At 33.6% G+C, this 22748-nt stretch overlaps 1 protein-coding gene across 1 annotated transcript in view; it reads right to left on the bottom strand.

Annotated features, from left to right (window-relative positions):
* The window catches only part of LOC113861436 (ABC transporter A family member 1), a 44309-nt gene extending 21885 nt beyond the window's left edge, over positions 1 to 22424 (bottom strand). The window contains exons 1-20 of the mRNA XM_027494243.1: positions 22210 to 22424; positions 21725 to 21804; positions 21255 to 21423; positions 19865 to 19947; positions 18793 to 19009; positions 13243 to 13472; positions 13087 to 13147; positions 12825 to 12911; positions 8817 to 9049; positions 8622 to 8736; positions 8450 to 8539; positions 5810 to 6030; positions 5612 to 5724; positions 3626 to 3732; positions 2627 to 2689; positions 1819 to 1905; positions 1173 to 1271; positions 912 to 1096; positions 337 to 395; positions 157 to 224 (exon numbers count right to left, since the gene is read on the bottom strand). Of these exons, the coding sequence (XP_027350044.1) occupies positions 157 to 224; positions 337 to 395; positions 912 to 1096; positions 1173 to 1271; positions 1819 to 1905; positions 2627 to 2689; positions 3626 to 3732; positions 5612 to 5724; positions 5810 to 6030; positions 8450 to 8539; positions 8622 to 8736; positions 8817 to 9049; positions 12825 to 12911; positions 13087 to 13147; positions 13243 to 13472; positions 18793 to 19009; positions 19865 to 19947; positions 21255 to 21423; positions 21725 to 21804; positions 22210 to 22296 (2454 nt within the window). The 5' untranslated portion in view covers positions 22297 to 22424. The remainder of the gene's footprint in view (positions 1 to 156; positions 225 to 336; positions 396 to 911; positions 1097 to 1172; positions 1272 to 1818; positions 1906 to 2626; positions 2690 to 3625; positions 3733 to 5611; positions 5725 to 5809; positions 6031 to 8449; positions 8540 to 8621; positions 8737 to 8816; positions 9050 to 12824; positions 12912 to 13086; positions 13148 to 13242; positions 13473 to 18792; positions 19010 to 19864; positions 19948 to 21254; positions 21424 to 21724; positions 21805 to 22209) is intronic.
* Between the last annotated feature and the right edge of the window lie 324 nt (positions 22425 to 22748).

The raw sequence follows: 22748 nt of genomic DNA, 5'->3' as shown, positions 1-22748 counted from the left end.
ATACACTTCGGAACAGTGAAAAGGTACCTTCAGAGGAACTCCACCACACCAATTTGAATTTTAACATATACATGTACATTAACATTGACAAATTAATACATGTAGTACGGCTTGATATTAACATGTATCTCAATGTTTTTTAATGTGAGAAAGTACCTCGCTTACACATGTTGCTGATGGAACATGACGGTACACTATATCACCAGCTATAGAAGCAGCAGGAGCTGACTGAAAGGACAAGGATAAAAAGAAATCCAAACAAAAATAAATAAATCCTATCAATTATGAAAAATTAGTGACTAAAGGAATTAAAGACAAAATGATCAGCCAAAGAACAAACCTTCACAAGAGTCAGAGTATAACCAACTCCATAATGATGCTTCAAGAAAAGGGAGCTGACGAAAAATCAATACAAATATGGGGAGAGTGAGACTGAGAGAAAGAGTGAGTACAGTTATATCAAGATTATAAGGAAAAGGTAGCTTTTTATTATGCTTCTAGAAACAAGTTATCAGAGGGTTCTGATCACCTAGCAATAGTGAGAAAACCACATTTTGTCACAAAATGTTGGTGTCCCTATTACTTGTGTAAGATATAATACTGAACTTATTTAAAAGGAAAATGGCTTCCCTACAATGTAAATTTCAAAAGGGTACTATTTCTGAACTAGGCAGATCATAATACAAATATCAGAAGAAAAACCATTGTGAGGTCCGCAAATCTACAGTGTGCCTAACTGCCTATAGTATATCAAGCTGTCTAGATAAAGGATTTAACCTTTGATGGAGTCTACTCAGATTTCCAAATGTGTTTGTGAAGAGTAAACCTCTTTCTAGCAGGAATATTAAAATACGACGTGTTCTTCAAAATGCTCCAAGAAATAACAATATCTGAGTGAAAATGAAATTAACCTTCCACAGCATTTCAGAGAACCATTGGCCATGATAGCTATCCGATCACCTAGCTCATCCGCTTCATCCATAGAATGTGTAGTTAGCAAAATTATCCTGCTCTTCTTAATTTTTTTTATTAACTGCCATGTCAAGCGCATCGAGTATGGATCCATTCCACTAGTAGGTTCATCAAGAACTATAACCTGCCATGTAAGTCCAAAAGATTCCAGTTTTGCACAACATATGAATATAAAAATATGTGCTTTCAATGAGTCCTACCTTACTGTTTCCAATCAATGCAATTCCAAGAGACAATTTCCTCTTCATGCCACCAGATAGAGCTCTCACAATACTGTTGATTTTATCAGCCAGGCCCACCTGTTTATGCGATAGAAGTTATCTAGCATCATGTTGATTGGATTGTTTTGCTAGTAAGCAGTTGCAGTAGGGAACTAGTTATTGATAAGTTTTGAGGCTAGCATGACTTGGACAAGCCTATGGTTGTCTTGTCTATCTGTCAGCTGATCATGGACCCTGCCCCCAATTCAGGTTACAACAAAGATCCATACAACTTAGGATTGTACACGATATTTTATTGATTAGTAACCAAGCTGAAACCTAGGCACAAGCTTCCCTTGAAAATCTTTTACAAGTGTAATCAAGCTTAACTATTACACTTCAGCATAACTTTGTAACAGTGTGTACTTAAACTGTTTTAGACTTTATTGATAGAAAGGAAAAAGTTTATTAGAGAATTAAGAGTTTGAAAAATAAGATTAAAAGACTAACAGTATCCAAATTCAATAGATAAACCTACATTTTGACCAACTCTCCCTGAAATGATCAACAAGGCTTTCTCAATCATACTTACGGATGTTTGTGGTAAAAATAAAAGTTGTTAGAGACTTATAATTATCAAACTCACCTCATCAGCCATATTGGTAACAACACTGTCCAATGAGTGTTCCTCCACGCCCTTTAATGTGGCAAATAGTTCTAAATGCTCTCTAACCTGGGTAAAAGCAATGAAAAAATTCAACATATCATGCATTGCAAAATATAAAGGTGTTTATAGCACAAAAAAACAGTAATATTGCAATCTAAGAAGAATCAAAAGTTAGGGGTATGTGTGCAAGCATAATAATATCTGTGAAGAAAGAAAGTATCTTTGAGAGAAAAAAAAAAAAAAAAAAACACATTTTAATGCAGGAGTGTATAGTACTGTGCATCTCAGGGTTGTTTATAATAGGGAAATTGACCTGTACAATCTGTAATACAAGCAGTGATGGACTGGAAAATTTTGGGTGGTGGGGGCAACAACAATGGCAACATATGCATGGTAGACCGTAGATATAGCATTTAATATACAGAAAAAATGTAACAAAATAAAATAATTAAAGAAAAAGTTACAATTATTTCCTATACAATAGCATAAAAATGTGTCACAGATCTACAAGATTAAGTTGCTTACATATAATCACAACAGCTACATAGCAGAGGAGATGCAAATGCAAAATGGCTGAAAGCCCACCAAAATTAAACAAAAAAATACTCCTAGATGTCAGGTTATGAATTAGCAGTGTACTACAATGCATGCATTTAGTTATAGAAAAAAGGGCAATGATTAATATTCTAAAATCAGCATTCAACAAATATGTAGATTGCAGTAATAATATTTAGTCATACTACAGAGAACAAAAAAGCATTCAACAAAAAAGCATGCTTATACTTACTGTCAATTCGGGAAAGAGTATATCATGTTGTGGGCAGACACCCAAAACTTTCCGTATCTCATCCTACAAAACCAGACAATTGTATTTTGAATGAACACAAGACCAAGAGAAAATTCTCAACAAGAAAGGGGAAAGTAACAATAAAACAATTTCAGAAAGAAGATATCCATGTCTGGCTGGTCAACAGAGAAAAATAAATAACCAAATCCAAATTGAGACATATTATACCCATACATAAACATTATTACATCCTTATTAGAGGAGTTAGTCTCTTCCCCAATATACACATCTAACTGAGTGCGGCTTCTGTTTGGCTCTGTTGCAACTAAACTGGAGTGGTCATTTTCAGTTAGTTATCAAATACTATACATAACTGTATAGTATTTGATAACTGTTAAGAGACAATCTTTTACATCAATACAAGTTTAGCTTCTGTTTTCAATTCAAATCTTCTATTTTCTCAGTATATTCTGGAATATTATCATGCCTGGCATCCCTGGAAACTATGGTTTGCAAGTCAGATTAATCTATTGCTACAAAAGACGAACTAAGTAGTAAAGAACATTTGAAACCTTATAATAAGAAAATAGATCTACCGGTGTTTATTGCTCCACCTTTTTGTGCAGATGATGTTGTTAATACTAACAGAAAAACTTGACATAAGATTTCCAAACTTACTTCAAGTAAACACTGTCCATGAAATATTTCAGTGCTGTGTTATCAGTCTTGGCACAGGTTTGGATTAGTAGATTGCGTGTTCACAAAAACTTATAATTAAAAGCACTGGAGAGAGAATTTTTGGCTGAAATGCTGATTTTATTTGAAAGTTAGTATACAAAGACGTGATTACCCTCTACTTAACAACATATGACTACATTCTTTTACTTTTGTCTTAATCACATAAGACTTCTGTAATTACTGAGTAGTCCTTAAATTCCTCACCAAATACTATTTAGGACTATGAGCTACACGAGACTATAGTTAAGAACTTAAACTTACAATATCTGATACAATGTTCTTTCCAAACACCAAAGCATCCCCAGAAGTAGGAGGAAGGAGACCAACAAGCATTGAGATTGTCGTGCTTTTCCCAGCTCCATTATGTCCTTGATAGCAAAAACAAAATCATTAAGCAATGTTTGGTCCATAATAGATATGGATGAAGCTTATTGATGAATATAAAAGCAAATTAAGAGTGGAGGGTGAGATATCCTACTAAAACAATAAAATCAACATACCAACAACAACAATAGCAAGGGGGAAAAAATCATAACGAAGCAGACTACAATCTTCCAAAATATCAATCAAAACCATCCTCATTTAACCATCAACTAAGAAAAATCCTTATTTATATGTATACATCAATGTAGAGCACTATACAAAAGGGTCTTGTTTATACTGGGAAAGAATAGATCAAATGCGTGCAGTACAATAGCATAAAAGTAACAAAAAAAAAATTCAGTAACAAATTACTAGAGCTAAAATCTCCAGTCTCAACGCTCCCTTTCAAGGTACTGCACATATATCATCTATGTCAAGTATGTTTTCACAAACATAGCTAACCCAAAGACCTGTACAACACTTAGTGATGCTAATTGATCTTTGAATTGACAAAATCAGTGTAGATAGACAGATAGAATCTAACAAGATCTCTCAGATGATATGGCAGTCCACCTTTCTATATTTGGTCATCAAGAAATATTTAGTTGAATCCAATTCTCCATTTCTAATGTAAATGTTCAACAATTACCTCTCCATTAGTTACACTATCGCTTTATTATCCTCTAATCACTATGCTACATTAATAGTTTTCAACTTTTCATTAAAGCATTAACAATTCTTTTTGCAATGAAAGAACAAGAGCACCAACTGAAAATTATTTTTTGAACTAAGACTTAAAATTGAATAAGTGAACAAGTCATTAAGGCTTAGTAGAAGTAGCACACCTGTACACCAGAATAATATAAAGGCAGTTTTGTTCAAAACATAATGAGGGGTAGAAAGGTAGAAGATGTCAGGTGTCAAGTGTGATGTCAGGTCCAAAACTTTGGCCATAGAAGTGATCTGGCCCCAATCTCAGTCCAGACAATCTAGCCTCAATAGTCTTCAATTCCAAATGCGCTAGCCATGGCATTTGTTCTAGATACAGTCTGGCCTACCAGTCTCCAATCTCAGATGCTCTTCCCCTATCAATCATCAATCGTCTCCATCCAAGCCACCCAATATGTCATGATGTTTTCTTCCCACCAATGATCATCCAGGAGACATTTTTTCATTCACCAATGAGTCAGACTCATACAGTGATGAATTGGCCAAAACTCACACCAACCTCCCATTGTTAATCATATCCCTGTTGATTACTCCTATATCACTAAAGAATCATGACGTGATGAATTCCCACCTTGGTCAAGTAACACTTCAATCAGTTCTTCAAAATGATGATCATTAAAACCGTTTTGTTGAGTTGTCTTTTCAACAATGCTTATCTCTCCAATGTCTCCAGAATCATTCAGTTATTTTTCCAGCCACATTAGGTGGAGCCACATATTATATTTTTCTTTTTGTTAAAGGATTTAATAGTAACAATAAAACAAGCTTAATGATTAGAAAGCTTTGGCTTGAGGGGATGTTTTAGAATATATGAAAAAAATCCAATAACATATTGATTACATCTACAGTAATTTACACTATTTTATATTATCTCTTAGAATTAGTCATCATGTTTACTTACTATCTCTTAGGATTTTCCTAACATTTCATGGTTAGCCTGCTTCAGTTAGGATTATGATTATGATTTAGTATTTATATAAAAAAAGGGGGTTAATGATACATGTTTTACAAGATGCACAACACATCATATTATATCTAGTTAAATCATTTTCAGAGTATTTAGTCTTTATTCTCTCCTTTTCTCTCCTCTATACCTAAAACCCTATAATATCAATAGTGATTATGTGAAAATAAGTTCAGAATAAATGTACTGACCTAGAAGAGCAAGAATCTGATTTTCATACAGTGTCAACCGTAATGAGTTAACAGCACAGCAATCTCCTTTCTTCGTAGCATACACTTTATGCAAATTCCTGATTTGAATGCACCTAAACATAAAAAGAAATAATAACAATCAGAAAGAGACAATGAATCATATACCAAATCCATGCACTAGAAATGTATATCATATACCTGCCATCAAGCTCCTGTTGTTTCATGTCCAAGCTTATAGCCTCAATGGCAGGTTTAGAAGCATATTCCCTTGAAAGATTCCCCTCTGACTCAGAATTCTTACAGGATATTTTAACTTTATGACTGAAGGAACAATTTTTTACTATTTTTTTATTCCTCCAGAAGTCCTTTTGGAAAATAAAGCTCCATGGATATCGATGTCCATACTCCCTTGGAAGAACCTTCAAGACGAGCAGAGTTTGATTGGTTTTATCATTCACAAGGCAGAAAGGAAAGACAATGCTTTAAAGTAAAAGAAAAAAGTAAATCTGTAAAAAATTTACTAAGCATCTATTCTGTAGTTGCCAACTGAAAACAATTTTTTGTACACTAACTGTGTAGACTGTAGACACAATAGCCACACTAGTTTGTGGCTACAAATGGCTCAAGATACTTCCTTCTGGAAACATACGTAATTACCCTTGACCTTAACTTTCTTAGGAGGATTCCGATGATGAAATGATAATGGTATTGTAATGAATTGAGAGAATTAAAATCCAAAAAGAAATGTTGAAGGAAAAAGACAAAACTATGAGGACTTGCTGAAAAAAAAAAATCCAAATTTTGTATGTGTACACATGTATCCGTGCCCTACAGATAGAGCAAGAGATAATAGAATGATTCTGTTGAGACTGGTGTTATAAACATAAATAATTTAACTTTGCAACATTACAAAACATTATGGGAGGACTTTCTCCCAATTATTTCCTTACACACTTCTGCTCTTTAAAAACTTAAATGAAAAAATTATCATACTAATCTGAGACTGTTTTCTGTTCCATCAATAAATCCAAAAATTAGTAAACTATAATTTTTAAACAAATAGAATAACAACAACAATCAAGTCTTATCCCATTAGATGAGATTGGCTACATGGATCATACAACGCCATTGAGCTTAGTCAGAAACCAAATTTTCAGGATTTGTTTTTTAAAACAGAAATAACTATTATTATAAGAAGAGAATTTCCTTACTTTCTCTCTAGTTTTAATTTTCCTAGAATCCAAATGTTTTCATGGTTGTTAAACTCACGAGTTATCTACTAAACTCAAGTTTACAATTTCAGGTTCAGAAATCATGCCAACTTGGAGCTCTCCAAACTTGTTTAGACCAGGTCAAATCGATCAAACTCAGATAGACTCACAACTTCACAACTGAGTTAGCAAGTTTGCTTGTGCTGCTGAAAAAAGCTCAAAACAGAACTGTTTCATTTAAGGCTTGTCCCCTTTTTCTTGTTCTGTGCTCCATAAGACCATCATACATGTTATTTATTTCTCCTTCTATCTCTGACATCTGAAATTCACACAAAATATCTCCTCACTCCCACTAAATTCTGCCTCTCCAACAAGCATTGTTTGGCAAACTTTGCTGCTATAACAAACCTTCAAAGAAGCAACCTGATATCTGTGACAACCTCCAAACTTGTAATCTCTTATTCAACATCCAACAACCACATCTTCTGCTCAACATCATTTGCTCTGCCTTCTGGATGGCCCAAAAAAAGCCATAATCAACGTAGCAGCAAGAGCCCATTTCCAGTTCCATTTGTTTTGTGATGCAGGGGTTTTTTTGTTACTCTAAGAAAACCTCAGTTCATTTTTTCACATTTGACCGTCAGATAATTTGATTGTTCTTGGTGTGCTTCCCTATTCCCATTTTCCTTCTGTGTGTGGTCCTGTTGTTGAATTGTTTTTGGCATTTTTCATAATTAATAGAACCATGATTGACCACTTATATATGATTTTAACTTGTACATATCAGACTTTGTTATTTTGATATGCTATATTATGAAGTTAGAATGTTATATTTTTACTATTTTATGGATTGTTTTCTGGATACTGAGTAGGTTTCTTAAATTCTATTTTAATATTCAGTAAACTCTTACAAGTTTATGAGTTGAGTTCATGGAACCTCCAAGAATTTACCTAAACTCTTGAGAAGTAAGTTTGACAACCTTGAATTTTTTATTTACAGTGACTCAGACAATAAAAAGAGAAGATTTTACAGTAACTAAAACGCGGAGAAAATTGTCACAACAAAGAACTTCACTTATGAATTATATTTATGTCATGGTTGTTTCAGTATTCGCTCATTGTTAAAATTTGAAACCAGAGAAAATTGCCAACCCATCAATTAGTTAAAGCCAATTTTCATTTTCTTATGTGTGAGTGAATACACATATATACATACACCCACCTAAACACATGTATATATGTCATATACAACTGAGAAAGAGAGAGGAGGGAAATATATCCAAATGGAAATACACTTGAACGCTAAGTTAAAAATTAAAATTTTAATTATTCTTATTCAAGAAGAGAACTATTTAGAGGTACTAGAGTTTGAAGTGCAATAAATATAATTCTTAAAGTGCCTTCACTCAGTTATAAGTTACATAATTTAATACATCAGCAAATTTGTCAAGCTTCATATGATTCTTTTTAACTAGTAAGTAGCAAAGGGATGAAACAGACTTCATCTAGACAGACGCAGGCTTCCAACAAGGAGACAAGGAACACTGTAAAGTCATACACTTCCATTCTAGTCCAATTACTCGATTAGTCTAATTTAGAGGATATATTCAAATAACTAAACACATACCTTATCAAAATAAAGTCCAATTGCACAATATAGCAGGGTATCAAATATCATCATTATAAGACATGACAAAAAGTTCACTCCAGATGATGCCTGCAAGATAAATATATTAGAAATTTTAGACAAAAAAGTAGGTCATAATAGTAATGGGAAGGATCTTATTGCTGAAACCCACCAGCCATATGTTGCTCCAACGAAGTCCAACATGAGCACGTTCATAATCAGCAAAGTTGACTGAACCCAGAGCAAAGGCAGTAGGTGAAAGCAAAGAAGCAACAACCTTCAAGATCCTGTAATGAATAATATCTACACTTAAATATGAAAATTTGAGACTATAGAAGTACTAGTTATTGGAAGGACAAGCACTTACATAGAAACTCCCTCATCATTGACAGTGTAATAGGGGAAAAAGGCACCAAGAAAAGACAAAGTTCCAACAGCTACAGCTGTTTTGGCCCGTTTGAAAAACGTTGATATAAAAAATGAGAGCATGATTGCACTAAGCCCAAAAACGAAAAAGTATGCAAACACCAGTGTCTTATCACTATACTTGAATAAGTTATTCATGGTGCAAGCTGTTAGGATCCCAGCAGAAATCGCAAACTGTACAAATCAAATTATAGAAGAAATTAGTACACATAATAATATATTGACCTAGAAAAGGAAAGAATCAACTCATCAGAATGTGTCAGTCATACAACAATTTTCAACTTACAAAACTTCTTGACTCAAGGAATTGAATCAATTTAACAGAGCACCCACCCAAACAATTTCATGTACTCTATATCCCACCAGTAATGATGGCAACAAAACAACCACCTAAACTAATCAGATTTCTAGAAACAAGAAAGAAAACAAAAACTTTTTCTTTATTTTAAAAGATTTATTATAATTTATAAGAAATGGACTAGGTCGAACTCAAAATCAAAACATAGCTCAAGGAATTCTATATTATTAAAAACCAAGCTCAAGATCCAACTCAAGCTTCTTATACTATATTAGTTATGTTATGAATAACTATAATAGACTTATTAAGATTAGAGTTTATGTTAGTATTATAATAACGAACTTAGCCCATTAAAGTTACATATGTATCCTTATAAATATAAAGGTCTCTACATATTGTAGAGTATCTATTTATCTAATTCCAGCACACCAATCTATCTTTCTCTCTCTCTATGCTCTATCTTTCTTAATTCCTCCCAACAAAAAAAAATAACCAACAGCTTCAGAAAAGGTCAGCCATGGCTGCTGTGGGGATAAAAAAAATTTTCAATGGCCAGAATATGCAATAATTCGACATTTACAGTTTGAGTACGGCTTCTAGCCATTGAGACAAAAACCCAGGCAGTTCCATCACTGTTTGTGAATATACAATGTTTGAACGTGATGTGCAGGATGTGCAGCAAAGGAGTTGTTACAGAGATTATATCTCTTTCTAAACTTACCGATGTTAAGCTGGATGGGGATGATACTTTTGAGAATATTTGTATTTCCATTATTAATATAGTTACCTTCTTTCCTTTTATATAAAAATCTGATTGATTATGTAAATAATATAAATAGGATTCAGCTGTAATTACTTATACTTAGTCAATCCCTACAATCAAGGGATTTAGTTTATACAGATTTATAATTATAAGAACCGTTGAATGACAATGAGAAGACTAAGTTTTTACCCTAATTATTTTTCTGTCTCAAGTAATACGAACTATATGGAGTAGAAGTATTTGATTGAGATTAGCCTGGGTAGAATAGGAAAAGAAATTGTGTACAAAGATCATGGACATGCACAGATAGAGGCGTTTTCTGATGCTGATTGGACAGGATCTATGGACAGAAAATCTACTATTGGATACTTTGTGTTCTTGAGAGGTAATTTAATTTCATGGAAAAGTAAAAAACAAAACGTTGTATCTCGATCGAGTGCAGAATCAAAATACAGGACGATGTCTCAGACTACCTAGGAGTTAACGTGGTTGAAACATATGTTGGAAGAGATAGGATTTGACAACACTAAGCCTATACAACTTTGGTGTGATAACCAAACAGCGATATACATTGCCTCAAATCCAGTTTTTCATAAACAGACAAAATATATTGAGATTGATTGTCACTTTATTTAAGAAAAAGTTCAGCAAAAGCTTATATTCATCTCTTATTTTAGGACAGGCCACCAACTAGCAGATATGTTTACAAAGGCTTTAAATAGGACACGTAGCAATTATATTTGTAATAAGCTGGATATGATTAATATTTATGCTCCAGCTTGAAAAAGAGTATTACGAATAGCTATAATAGACTTATTAAGATTAAGGTTTATGTTACTATTATAATAACGGGCTTGGTCCATTAGGTTACTATTATAATACATTGTAGAGTATCTATCTATCTAATTCCAGCGCACTAATCTGTCTTTCTCTCTATGCTCTCTCTCTTAATTCTACAAGTTATAACAATTTTATAAATATAATCATTATAATTGAGGGAAGAGGAGTGTCTTAGAGTAACAGTAAGATTGTTGCCTTGTGACATCAAGATTATAGGTTCAAATATGGGAAATAACCTCTGTTTACAGGGGTAAGGTTGTGTATATCTACCCTTCCCAAACCCCACACGGTGGAAGCCTTGTACACTAGGTCACCCTATATAAATTGTACTTATGAAGGATTTTTATGGGTTTTTAAATAAAAAATGTTGAAAAAATATAATACTTAGATGAGCCAGAAAAAGCAGTTTTTGTGCTATCCTTATAACCACTAGTAGCTTTTGAGGGGTAAAAACAAGAAGTGCTTTTTTTTTTCCCAAAGTTATTCAAATCCACTTTTAAGATGCATTTGGGTAAACAGCTTAATTAAAAGCCTATTCAATAAGATCTTATAATATAAGAGCTTATGTCATAAATTTTACTTTGAAACATACAGAAAAAATGCTGAAAATAGTTATTTAACTTATTTTAACAAGCTCTAGCAAGAAAATTATTGAAATAAGTTTAAAAGAGTTCAACAGTTATTTTCATAAGCCCTAAGAAACTTTGTAGAAGCCCTTCCAAAGGCCCCCCTCAATTGATATCCAAGTTGAGCTTATCAAGCTCAAACACCAAGGTGCATGTTTAGCTTAATTAAGTCTCATCTAATATTTCAACTGAATATTATCAACCTTCAATCAAGCAAAGTTAAGTCTATCATGCCAGCCAATCAAATGCCACCCTTAATAGATTTAGGTACAAGTATAACCCAAGCTTAGATGTAATTTCCATTTCACAATTCTGATTAATTCTTCTACCTTGTCTTCCCTTTTAAGAATTTTTGCCACGTTAAGCCACTTTTAATAGAACATGCCTAGGACCAATTATCCTAATTAAGCCTTTAGGTTAGGCCCAAAAAGGGTGTAATCTCCCTTACACTTCATGCAAGATCCCGTTGTGCATGATGAGCTGACAATATACAAGTCTACTTTCTTCTGTACTAAAATTTAATTGACCACTATAGAATGGAAGCTTTTAGGACCAAACTCTTCACTCACTGCTTGAAGGCCTAAGCATTGTTTTATATTTTTAAAACAAAACAAAAAAAAAAAGAAGTATTTTGGATTTTTTGTGTGGTACTTTCATATGCAGAAATACTATAGGCCGCTGATTTGTCCGTCCAACTTGCCTTTACATTTTCATTTGGTTGCATTTTGTTTATGTTAAGAGGATGTCTAACCCTTTAACCTTTGTTTTCTAATAAAAGAATATGTATTTTTGCAAAAAGATAAATTGAAAGAAAGCAGATTAGAAATCATTTTAAAACAAGGAAAGTCACTGTTAAAGTCGCACATCAATTACACATATGGTCAATTAAGAACTTATAAAGGCTAAAGCAATCCTCACCTTACAAGCTAACGTTTGGGATTGAGTTGGGCCTTGACCCAAATTTAAGATGGTATCGAAATCTATCATAGATCTGATATTGAGCCACTCTTGACTTGACTGGAAAAAATAAACTAACCCAACAAATTTTTCAGGTGCAATTAACCTAGCCCTATGGATTTCATATGTCTAATCTTGAGTTGGCAGGGGCAGGGGCAGGGGCATTGAAGTCCCGTATCAACTACAAATCTAACCAAATAAGAACTTATAAAGGTTAAAGCAATCCTACCATACAAGCCAACATCACAGAACAACAGATCTTGAGAAGTATTGAACTCTGCCCTACTGGACTGTTCTCATTTAGGGTAATGGAGGTCCCTAGTTCAATCTCAAACAGTTCCTAATTCAGATTAGGCTTTCCAATTTATTAATCCTACCAGAGAGCAAGTGTGTGTAAAAAGGTAAACACACACACACACACAAAAAAAAAAAAAAACTATAGTAGATAGAATAGCAAAGATTTACCTGCAAAGCATATGTGATAAACCAAGAAAGATGAAATATACCATCTTTCAAGCCCATCATATAGAGTCCTTCTTTAATCTTTTGTTCCTAAAATATAGCATCAACAAATTGGGAGACACAAACTTAGTAAGAAAGGATGACCGTTTACATCTCAAAAGCATTTAGAACTAAGGTTAATATGACAGTAAAAAAAGGAGGAAAACCAAATAATGAAGGACACAGATAATTCAGAAAGCCAATACTAAACATAAGATAACCAAACCTTCTCAAACACAGAATAACTGATCAGACGAGAAATTGGATAGAGAAACCCCAGTAAGTACCTGCACATCAAAGTCCACATAAAATATATAGCTTGTTGGAGATATGATCGAATAATATTCCGCAAATATAACAAAAGTTTCAAAGACAAGCTTACAATATTCCCATGACTTTCTTTATGATTGACTGGAACTGGTCATCAGTGTACTCTCGGGTAGGAAATGGAGCTATTCGTATGGGAGTGGGGTTAAACTGAGTCCATGCATTTTTCAAAGAGAAGTTAGAATCATATAAGCCTGGAAGAATATGCTCAACACCTTCAGCACTTGGATTTAAGTCAGGCTGCTGAGCTGTCAAAATTATGAATGAATCAACCATTTGCTGGAGCTACAGAACCAGAAAATATAATTGCATTATTAGTGTAACAAAATATGGATGTTAAATTCAAAAATGGAAGTCTTATGAAAATGCAGATTTATAAGAGGGGAAGCAAGACTGAATATTATAAGTTTAAAATGCGCCAAACATCAAAGCAATACATTAGAATCACTCCATGTAATATTAAAAAATCAAAATAACTAATGAAAATTTATTGTTAACAAATATAAAGAGTGCCATAAAAAGAAACTTCACAGAAATCCTTAATTTCAAATCAAAGAGCAAGAACTCATTCTGGTGTGTTTTCTTCGTGTCCTACTTTCAGTTTCTTACTCCCTCAACAAGGAAAGATTTTTACTGGACAAGCCCACTTGAAACTTTAAAATCAAACTGAAATCAAGTTTTAGTTTGGAAAATGCTTCATAGGATTAGCACCACCAATGGATTGTTGAAGATTTTTTAGGCTTCTCCAGATATTTGTGTCATTCACAATTTGGAAGCAGTGCATTTATTTCTACATTGTTGAACAATTACATGCATTTGGAATAACACATGGTGTCCTTGATGAAAATTGGATGCTCCCCAACCTTTCAAGCATTTTCTTTTGGTTAAGTAAAAAGGTTTTTGTGGAAATGAGGTCATGATTCTGTGGCATCAAGTGAATATGCAATTCTAAGGTGCACTCTGTTTGAGTTGGACCATCTTTCCACCCATACATTTGCTTTGCAATAAGATTGTGTTTGCGGCTTATCTAGGGTTCTCTGCTTAAGACTTGTTCATCTTTGCAATAGGATATTATCCACCTTCATTGCAAAGAGGTGGAAAACCCATCATTGAAAAGTTTATAAAAATAATTCTCTTATCTCTCTTTGATATCTTGATCTACAGCCGAAACCTTTCCCTAGTCCATCTAACAGCCAAGGTAGTTAAAATCGGAATTTTACTTCAAATCATTAAGGGAAGTAAAAATTGTAAATCGAATCATAAGATTTTACAAAAATTATATATACATGAATATAACTTCAAATTCTGCATATAAAATAAATAGCTGAAATTAAAAAATATATATTAAATCACTAAAAGTACTTAAATAATCCATATTCCATAAGAAAACTATCAAGCATAATCCATAATGTAACAAGTTAACAACTCAAAATAGCCAAATCACCATGTTTTTGGCAAATTACAAAGCACAAACATCAAAATTAAATAGGAACTACTAACTAGTAATATTCTAAGATGTCTAATTTAACATTTGTGCCACATTAAAATCATAAAGATCCACCATATGGTATTCATCTTCATCTCCATCAACTTCATTATCCAAATTTAGCATATCAACATCATTCTCAACAGCACTGTTTCCATCTTGGTTTTGGGCTAAGTTTTCATCTCCATCCAAGTCCAAATTGTGTATGTCCAAATCCAACCCTTCAATATCTAACCCTTCAATATCTCTAACATCATTTTCTGCAATTCAATCATCATCAGATGAAACATTATCAAGGTCTAACTCACGAGCTCTCCTAAGTTGCTTTTCTTTTTTTACTAATTTTGAATTAGCCATGACAAAGACAACATCATTCATTGTCTTTTGCTTCAAGCGATTTCTCCTCTTAGTATGGACCTAAACACATTCAAACATGTATAAGCAATCTGTAGGCTTGTAGAATGTAGATAATTGAAAACAACTTCACTAAAAATCTTACCATCTCAAATGCACTCCAATTACATTCACATCCAGAGGAACTACATGTTAAACTTAACATACAAATGACAAACTTTTGAAGCTTTGAATGTTCATCTCCATACGACTCCCACCAATCAGTTGAGGTCTTTTTTTGAAGCGTTGCTCTAGCTAAGGGACTACCAAAAAACATTTGTTGTTTCTTGAAATCATCAATTTGAAAATCAATTTTGGCCTATTCCTCAATATCGGGCATCATCTTTGCCATACAATCATACAATCCTCATTTAACTTCAAGATCAACTGTAAATCTAGAACTATAATGTAATTGAGGGTTGAGAAAATAGCCAACAATATGTAAAGGCCTACGAAGTTGTTTGTCCCATCTATTATCAATGATATTGTATAAAGACATGTAACTAAAAAATAAATAAAATGGGTTAATTTTCTAAAAATGAATAAAAGACTACTAAATTTGAATTTTAACTAAATTTGATAGATAATCAATTACCTCTTCTTGACACCATTGAAAGCTATATGGATAGCTTCTTTAGCTTGGTCCATTGTCTCATAAACAAAGCTCATGGCTGGCTTCTCATCTGAATCAACCAAACAAAGGACTTTAATTAAAGGATATGCATCCTTTAAACAAATTAAAACATTCTTCCAAAACTCATTGTCCAAAACAACTTCCTCTACCAATTTTTCTTCTCGTCCTAGAAAACTTGTTGGACTTCTATTCGTCACACGAGAACATTCTTAAAAGAGCTCCTTTGTTCTCATGAAGGCATCCCAAAGTTAAATATGAAGTGGCAAATCAAGTGATACTTGGTCTCACCAAATCTTTTTCTTTTGTAAAGCGTTGTAATAATGAAACAAGAGAAGTCCTTAAATAAATATAAGTTGTGATTTGTCTACCCTATGGAATTGTTTCCTCATGTAGGGGTATTTTTTTCTCAAAATCTTCAAGCATTAAATCAATACAGTGTGCAGTACAAGGAGTCCAATATAAATTCTTTCTTTTCTCCATCAACATCTCTTTGACAGCTTTATAATTTGCTGCATTATCAGTTACAATTTGCACTAAGTTTTCCTCACTAACCTCTTCCACAACTTCATCAAGCATTTTAAATATGTTATCAGCTGTTTTGGTGATGTGGGAAGCATTAATTGATTTCAAAAATACTGTACCTTTCGAGCTGTTCACTAAGAAATTCAGAAGGGTTCTTCTCCTTTTGTCAGTCCACCCATCTGTCATTATTGTGCAGCCATCATTATTGTGCAGCCAACACTCTTCCAAACCGCCTTATGTTCTTCAATAAGTTCCATTATCATCTTCACTTTTTGCTTCAAATACTTCACTCTAATCTCATGATAAGAGGGTGACTTAAATCCTGAACTGTGTTGTGCAATTAACTCACACATGGTAGGAAATTCTTCATTTCTTGCCACATTGAAAGCTATAGCATTGTTGTAGAAAAATCTTACAATTGCTTGACATGCATCCTCTCCTATACCCTTCTTGAATATGCTGTTTATTGTGGCCTGTGAACCTACACTCCTTTTCTTGCAAATCTGTCCGATCCCAGCACTCTCAACTTCAACACTTTGAATGGCTTTTCTCTTTTCACCAATTTCCAAAGAGTCATGTCTGTTAGCTGCTTTTTTCATCAAGGAAGTAATAATCTCCATCATCTCCTTATTCACGTCATCAATAACAGATTTGCTAGCTTCAACATTTTGATTTGTTTTAGCCAAGTGGTGTTTTAGGCGATAAATCCCTCCATTTAGTACCTTTTGGCAGAATTTGCATTGAACCTTCACAGTTCCTTGGACTGAAAATCCATATTTCCATCCCACATCACCCTTGTTTCCACGGGCATTTTGGGGAACCAACCTTTGAGGCATGCTTGAAGAGCCCATAGCAGTGGAGCTATCGGTTGCAGTTGGGAGTGACCCAGAAATGCCACCCCCTGAACTTTGAACATTAGCCATGTTTGAAGCCATCCTCAAACAAGATGAAAAAAACAGAGGAAGAAGTTAAAAAAACTAACAAATTGTTGTCGCCTAGTATGGTCGGTTTAGGGTTCCACGAAGAAACCAGAGAAAGATGAAAAAATAAATAAATAAATAGAGGAAGAAGAAATAAAATGGTCGCCTGGTCTGGTCTAGTCATTTTAGGGTTCCATGAAGAAACCAAATGAAGATGAGAAAAAAATAAAAGGTTGGGGCAGAGAAATCACGAAGAAGAGAGGTCAACTTTTGCTAACAGTGCACACGAAGTCGTTCTTAACAGGTCTAGGGCTAGACGAAGAAGAGAAGAATGTGGGACTTCCTTCGCGCCTAATTAAAAAAGTTGAATCGGGCTCGGGTTATAAAGTATTTGGGCCGAAATCCAGATCTGATCCACGTTTTTCTGAAATCGGCAGCAAATTGGGATTTTACCGATTTCATGATCCGAATCGCGATTTCACCTTGCTCTATTTTTGTTGCGCTTTGAATCGTTTGGCTGGGAAAAATCGTAAAATCGTAATTTTACGATTCACATCCCGATTTTAACTACCATGATAACAGCACAACACTAAAATAAGCAATTGAAGACTTCAACTTTTCACTTTTCTATTAAAGGTGTTATGATGTCTCACATTGGCTAGGATTAGAGCCAGAATACTCCTTATGAGGGTTAGGGTAGTCCTCCTCCTTTGAGCTAGCTTTTAGGAGTGAGTTAGGCCCAAGTTTCTTAACAAAAGGCATGCAAGACTCCATAAATTTTAACACCTCTCTTAAAATTTCATGCAATTGAGCTCTGCATTCTGACTAAACATTCGAAAATAAAACAAAAAGCATAATCCCACAATTCACCTTTAAGATTCAACCGAGACTATCCTTCCATGAATAGTACTTGCTTTAAACCAGGACAAAAAGTCTGATAGATTCAGGCATAAACAATCAGATCCCAAAAGTAAGAAAATAATCAAACGCCTTATTTTCTTTGAAGAGTAAAGATAGAGTGCCTTCAATACTGATCTTTCTATGCTATATATATATCAAACACATAATAATATTGTTTTCTAACTCTTTCTTTTACAAAGCTTGTAATAACGAACAATTGACAGTTGCAACAGATATAATCAACCAGTGTTTTCAGTTCTTTTACCCAACAGTAAAATTCTATATCCACAACTTATTGTAGTTTACATGTCATTTAAAAGATACATTTCTTGTTAATTCACAATAATACTGATACTGTAGGTTTAAACAATTGCAGAAAGTATTTATATCCCTTGGTCTTTGCTTTTCAACGAAAAATTCTTAAAAACTTAAGAATCTTGATACTTAATCAGTTAATCTTTTCACTCAACACTTTTTGCACACTAATATATCCACATAACACATGCAGGCCTGCAGCAGTTGAAAACTAACTATCCAATTTAAGTTAAAGCAAGAATCATCACAAGGTAACAACCCCCTTGCTAATTCAAATATAATAAAATAAGATTAGACATACATTTCAACAATTAAAATACACAGCCACAAGCTATTTCTTCAAAAGACAATTTCAATCTTTAATAACTAGAGGTAATAAAAGAGAGGGGAAATGAAACAAGAACTAAGAAATTGAATGAGAATAAAGCAACATACTGTCAAAAATCCACTGAAGCTGTATTGCATCGTTGGTACAGCACTAACACCAAGTTCCAAGTCATTGAGAAAAGGGCCATTTGTATCCATTATTGTTGTAACATCTGGAAAACCGGAGAAAGCCCACGTATGATTGAGGCGTATACTATAATCAAATGATTGAGGACCTTGTTCATAAAATACAACTGCTCCTTTAATTTTGGGATTTGAACAATTCCTAAACAGGTAGGAGGCAAACCAATAAAAATAATCAGAAAATAAAAGCATATGTTTCCATGACACTAGATAATACAAAGCTATAATCTAGAAGAGCCAGTCATATGAATAATTTCCATTTTTTATGAAAAAAATATATTAGAAAAAGAAAGAAACTACAATGGGGGAGAAGAGGGAAAAAAAGTGACTATATTTTTTTTTGCAGCAAAAATATATTACAAGATCCCTGCACCATGATCACTCCACATAAATTTGTACTTTGTGCATGCATAGTAATGAATTTGTGTTGCATGAATATGTGGACATTTATGTTGAGTAATCATGATTCGGGAATACTAATATATTTCTTTGTGTACTTTGTGCATGCATTTGTTTTAATATTAAAACAAATGCATGCACAAAGTACACAAAGAAATATATTAGTATTCCCGAATCATGATCACTCAACATAAATATCAACGTATTCATGCAACACAAATTCAAATAAATGCATGCACAAAGTACCCATGGAACAACTGAAATTTCAACTTTACCACTGAAGATTTATTTGATAGCAGGCTGTTTACAAGAATGAAGCATATAAGTGCAGAAGGTAAGCCAGAATACTAATAAGAAATAAATCATCTACAAAGCAACTTAAACCCCAGTATCCCAGAACTCAAATTATGTAGAAATCTCAAAGTTTGTCCTACATTGATTTGTCAGCATCCTTCATCTGTCTGAGTTGAGCAACAAGAAATGCTTTTATTTGTCTCATATCCAATGGAACATAACAATAACATACTATTCCAGTAGTTTATAGACATTCAAATGCAGCATAAAGCCTTCATTTCCAAAATTGGCAAAATGATTTTACCTTGCTTGACTGCAGGTACCATAAGCATCTGATCGGATGTAGGTTTCCAACTCTACCTCATCTTTGTATAGTCTACTAACTAGCTGCATGTAGGAACTAAATTTCAGTTAGCCTGGATCATGACTACTTTTCAGAAGATGACTGGACAACACACATTCACACACAGAGATCTATATCTGCTCAATCTACAAATTCTGAAGGGATGAAGGTTCTAAGAGAACTTGCTTTAAGATCCATTTAGCTGCATGAAGACACTCCATAAAAGAGTTTGCAATGCACTTGCTTCAATACAATAACAATCATTGAAAATTTTGTCAAATTATTATTCCTCCTATAACAAAATCCAATAAAAATTCTGGTTTGATGTCCTGAAAAACCAAGCTTTTCTAAAAGTATAACAATCACTAGTTAACTTATTTCAAATACCAAGATTTTTTTTTTTTTACAATTAAGACTTGTATAAAACGAAAGAGTGCAAAAAGTAAAGTGTATTTTATGATAAATCCACCAGATAATCACAATCTGGATCTTTTTAATTATTGTTTTTAGAAATGATTAGCTTAAATCAAAATGCACGTAAACATCTAACACAACAAAAATCAATTCTTATCCTACTAGGCAAAATCAACTACATGAATCACACAACATTATTGAACTCAGACAAAAACTAGATTTTCAAAAATATTGTTTATCAATAGATTTCTTTTGATAATTTTCTCTAAGATTCTTCTGTGTCTTCCTTTATCTCTTTTTACCAAACTATAAGTCATGTCATCCACCCTCCTTGCTAATGTATCAAATGGTCTTCTCTACATGACTAAACCACCTTAAACGGTTTTTAGTCATATTCCAATATTCTCAGGTATACGATCACTTCTTATTCTATCATTTTTTGTGTGACCACTCATTCACCTTAATATTCTCATTTTTGTCACTCACATTTTATCTCATGTTGTTCCTTTAAGATTTAGCATTCACTACCATATACAATAGTTGATTGTCTTGCAGTACAATAAAATTTTCCTTTCAAGTTAATAAATACTTTGTAGTCACAAATAATTCTTAACGTTTTTTCTACTTTAACTACCCAACCTGTATTTTATGAGTAACATATGTTTGAAAAATACTTAATTTAATTGTGTACCCCAAAAAGACCAGTGATGCCAACCTAATACTCTTACAAGTGACAAAAAAGAAAGATAAGAAAAGAACAACAGAAATCAAATTTAATATAGAAGCCAAAGATATGTATTTCCCACCCCCACCCCAAAAAAACAGGGAAGAAGCAAGCAGCCAGAATTTGGAGGGAGTCAAAAAGCTTCACCCACATATCAGGATTAAACTAAGCCTAGAAAAACACGTAACATTGAGAAAATAAATGAAAAGTTACCTTCAAGAGTGGAAATTTTATTGACACCACATCTATCATCAGTTTTGTTTCCTTGGTATCCGGTGTAAAAGCTAAATACTCTCCCTTAGCCAACAAGGATTCCAAAAATTGTTGAAAGTTAGGGGATATACCTTGGCCCACTTCCACAAACATGTCTTTTTGAATGTGCCTGTTCCATTTCCACATAAACTTTACTCATAAAATATTAAACATGAAAGATGTTCAGGAAGGAACAGCATTTTCTTCCATTTCCCTCCACATAGACCCCCATTTACTTATACTTTCTTAACATAATATTCAAAACGAAATTCAAAATTTGTATAACAAAAATAAATAAATAAAACCCCTGCATTACACTGTCTTAGTTAGTTCTCCATCATACAAAAGAGTGCAGGAAAAAAATAGCACAGCCACACACACACACACGCATCAAACCAATAGCAAGCAAAACAATGAATAGAAATACTGACGGTTGAGCTGGATGAATTTGTGTATCCACTTGTGTCCTTACAGCTGCTAACAGCAACAACACTATCGTAGGGAGCAAAATCTGCCATGGATTAAGTTATACGCATCAGAGTCCCCGCATTCATGAATCATTCTTGGCCAAATTGAAATACAATCCGAAGAGAAACAAACACACAAGCGCAAAACTTTAACATATCTTTAAAATTACAAATATCTATGAATACATACCTTAAAAGAAACATCACATAAGTAAGTAAAAACTATCAACAAATAATATCAAAGGTCAAAGCTATAAAAGGAAACCATCAAAAAAAAGAAACAGAGAAAAACAAGTGAAGATGATCGACCAAAAACAAACATGCGGAATCGGTCCAATTAAGCAGAGGACAGAGCAAATAAACAGAGTGAGAGTAAGGAACAGGTGAGAGAAACACGGAGGAAAAAATGGAAGGTTGAAATGGATAAGAAGAGGAAAGAGAGAGAGAACCTCAGCGGCAGTTACAAAAGGATGACGAATTTTGAGGAGCCAGTTCTTACGAAGCATAACCTTCAACTGTCTCCACCCAGTTCCCATGGCTGCAAAACCCTAGAACCAGAAGCGTTCTAGTTCTAAGGGGAATGCGAAGGAGATCAAAAAGTGAAGAAAAGAGGAGAAGGTGTACTCTTCACGACGTTCAACTCACAATTTGGCTTGGTCCGAGTAGGTGGAGGTGCTGGTTTTTAAGACTAACGGAAAATGCCAAGACCCAAAAGGCAAAGTTGCACTCCTATTTTTTTCTTTTTTCTTTTTTCTTTTTTCTTTTTTCTTTTTTCTTTTTTCTTTTTTAATTAGTTATTACTGTTATTACTTAATAATACCGTGCCAGAAGTGCAACCGAGGGGAACGAACAACTGATATTCGGATAAGTTCAGCAAATAAATAATAGTATTTTATTTATTTGTTAGTTTGGGAATACATGAGGAAATTAATTGAGTACGATATTTTAGATGTTTCGGTGGTGGGATCTGTCGTTTGCCAGGTTCAGT

This window comes from Abrus precatorius, unplaced genomic scaffold (assembly GCF_003935025.1).
Source record: "Abrus precatorius isolate BTA unplaced genomic scaffold, Abrus_2018 Scaffold3, whole genome shotgun sequence".
Classification (NCBI taxonomy): domain Eukaryota; kingdom Viridiplantae; phylum Streptophyta; class Magnoliopsida; order Fabales; family Fabaceae; genus Abrus; species Abrus precatorius.
Note: the sequence above shows the minus strand (reverse complement) of the source record. Positions and strands in the feature narration are given on the sequence as shown.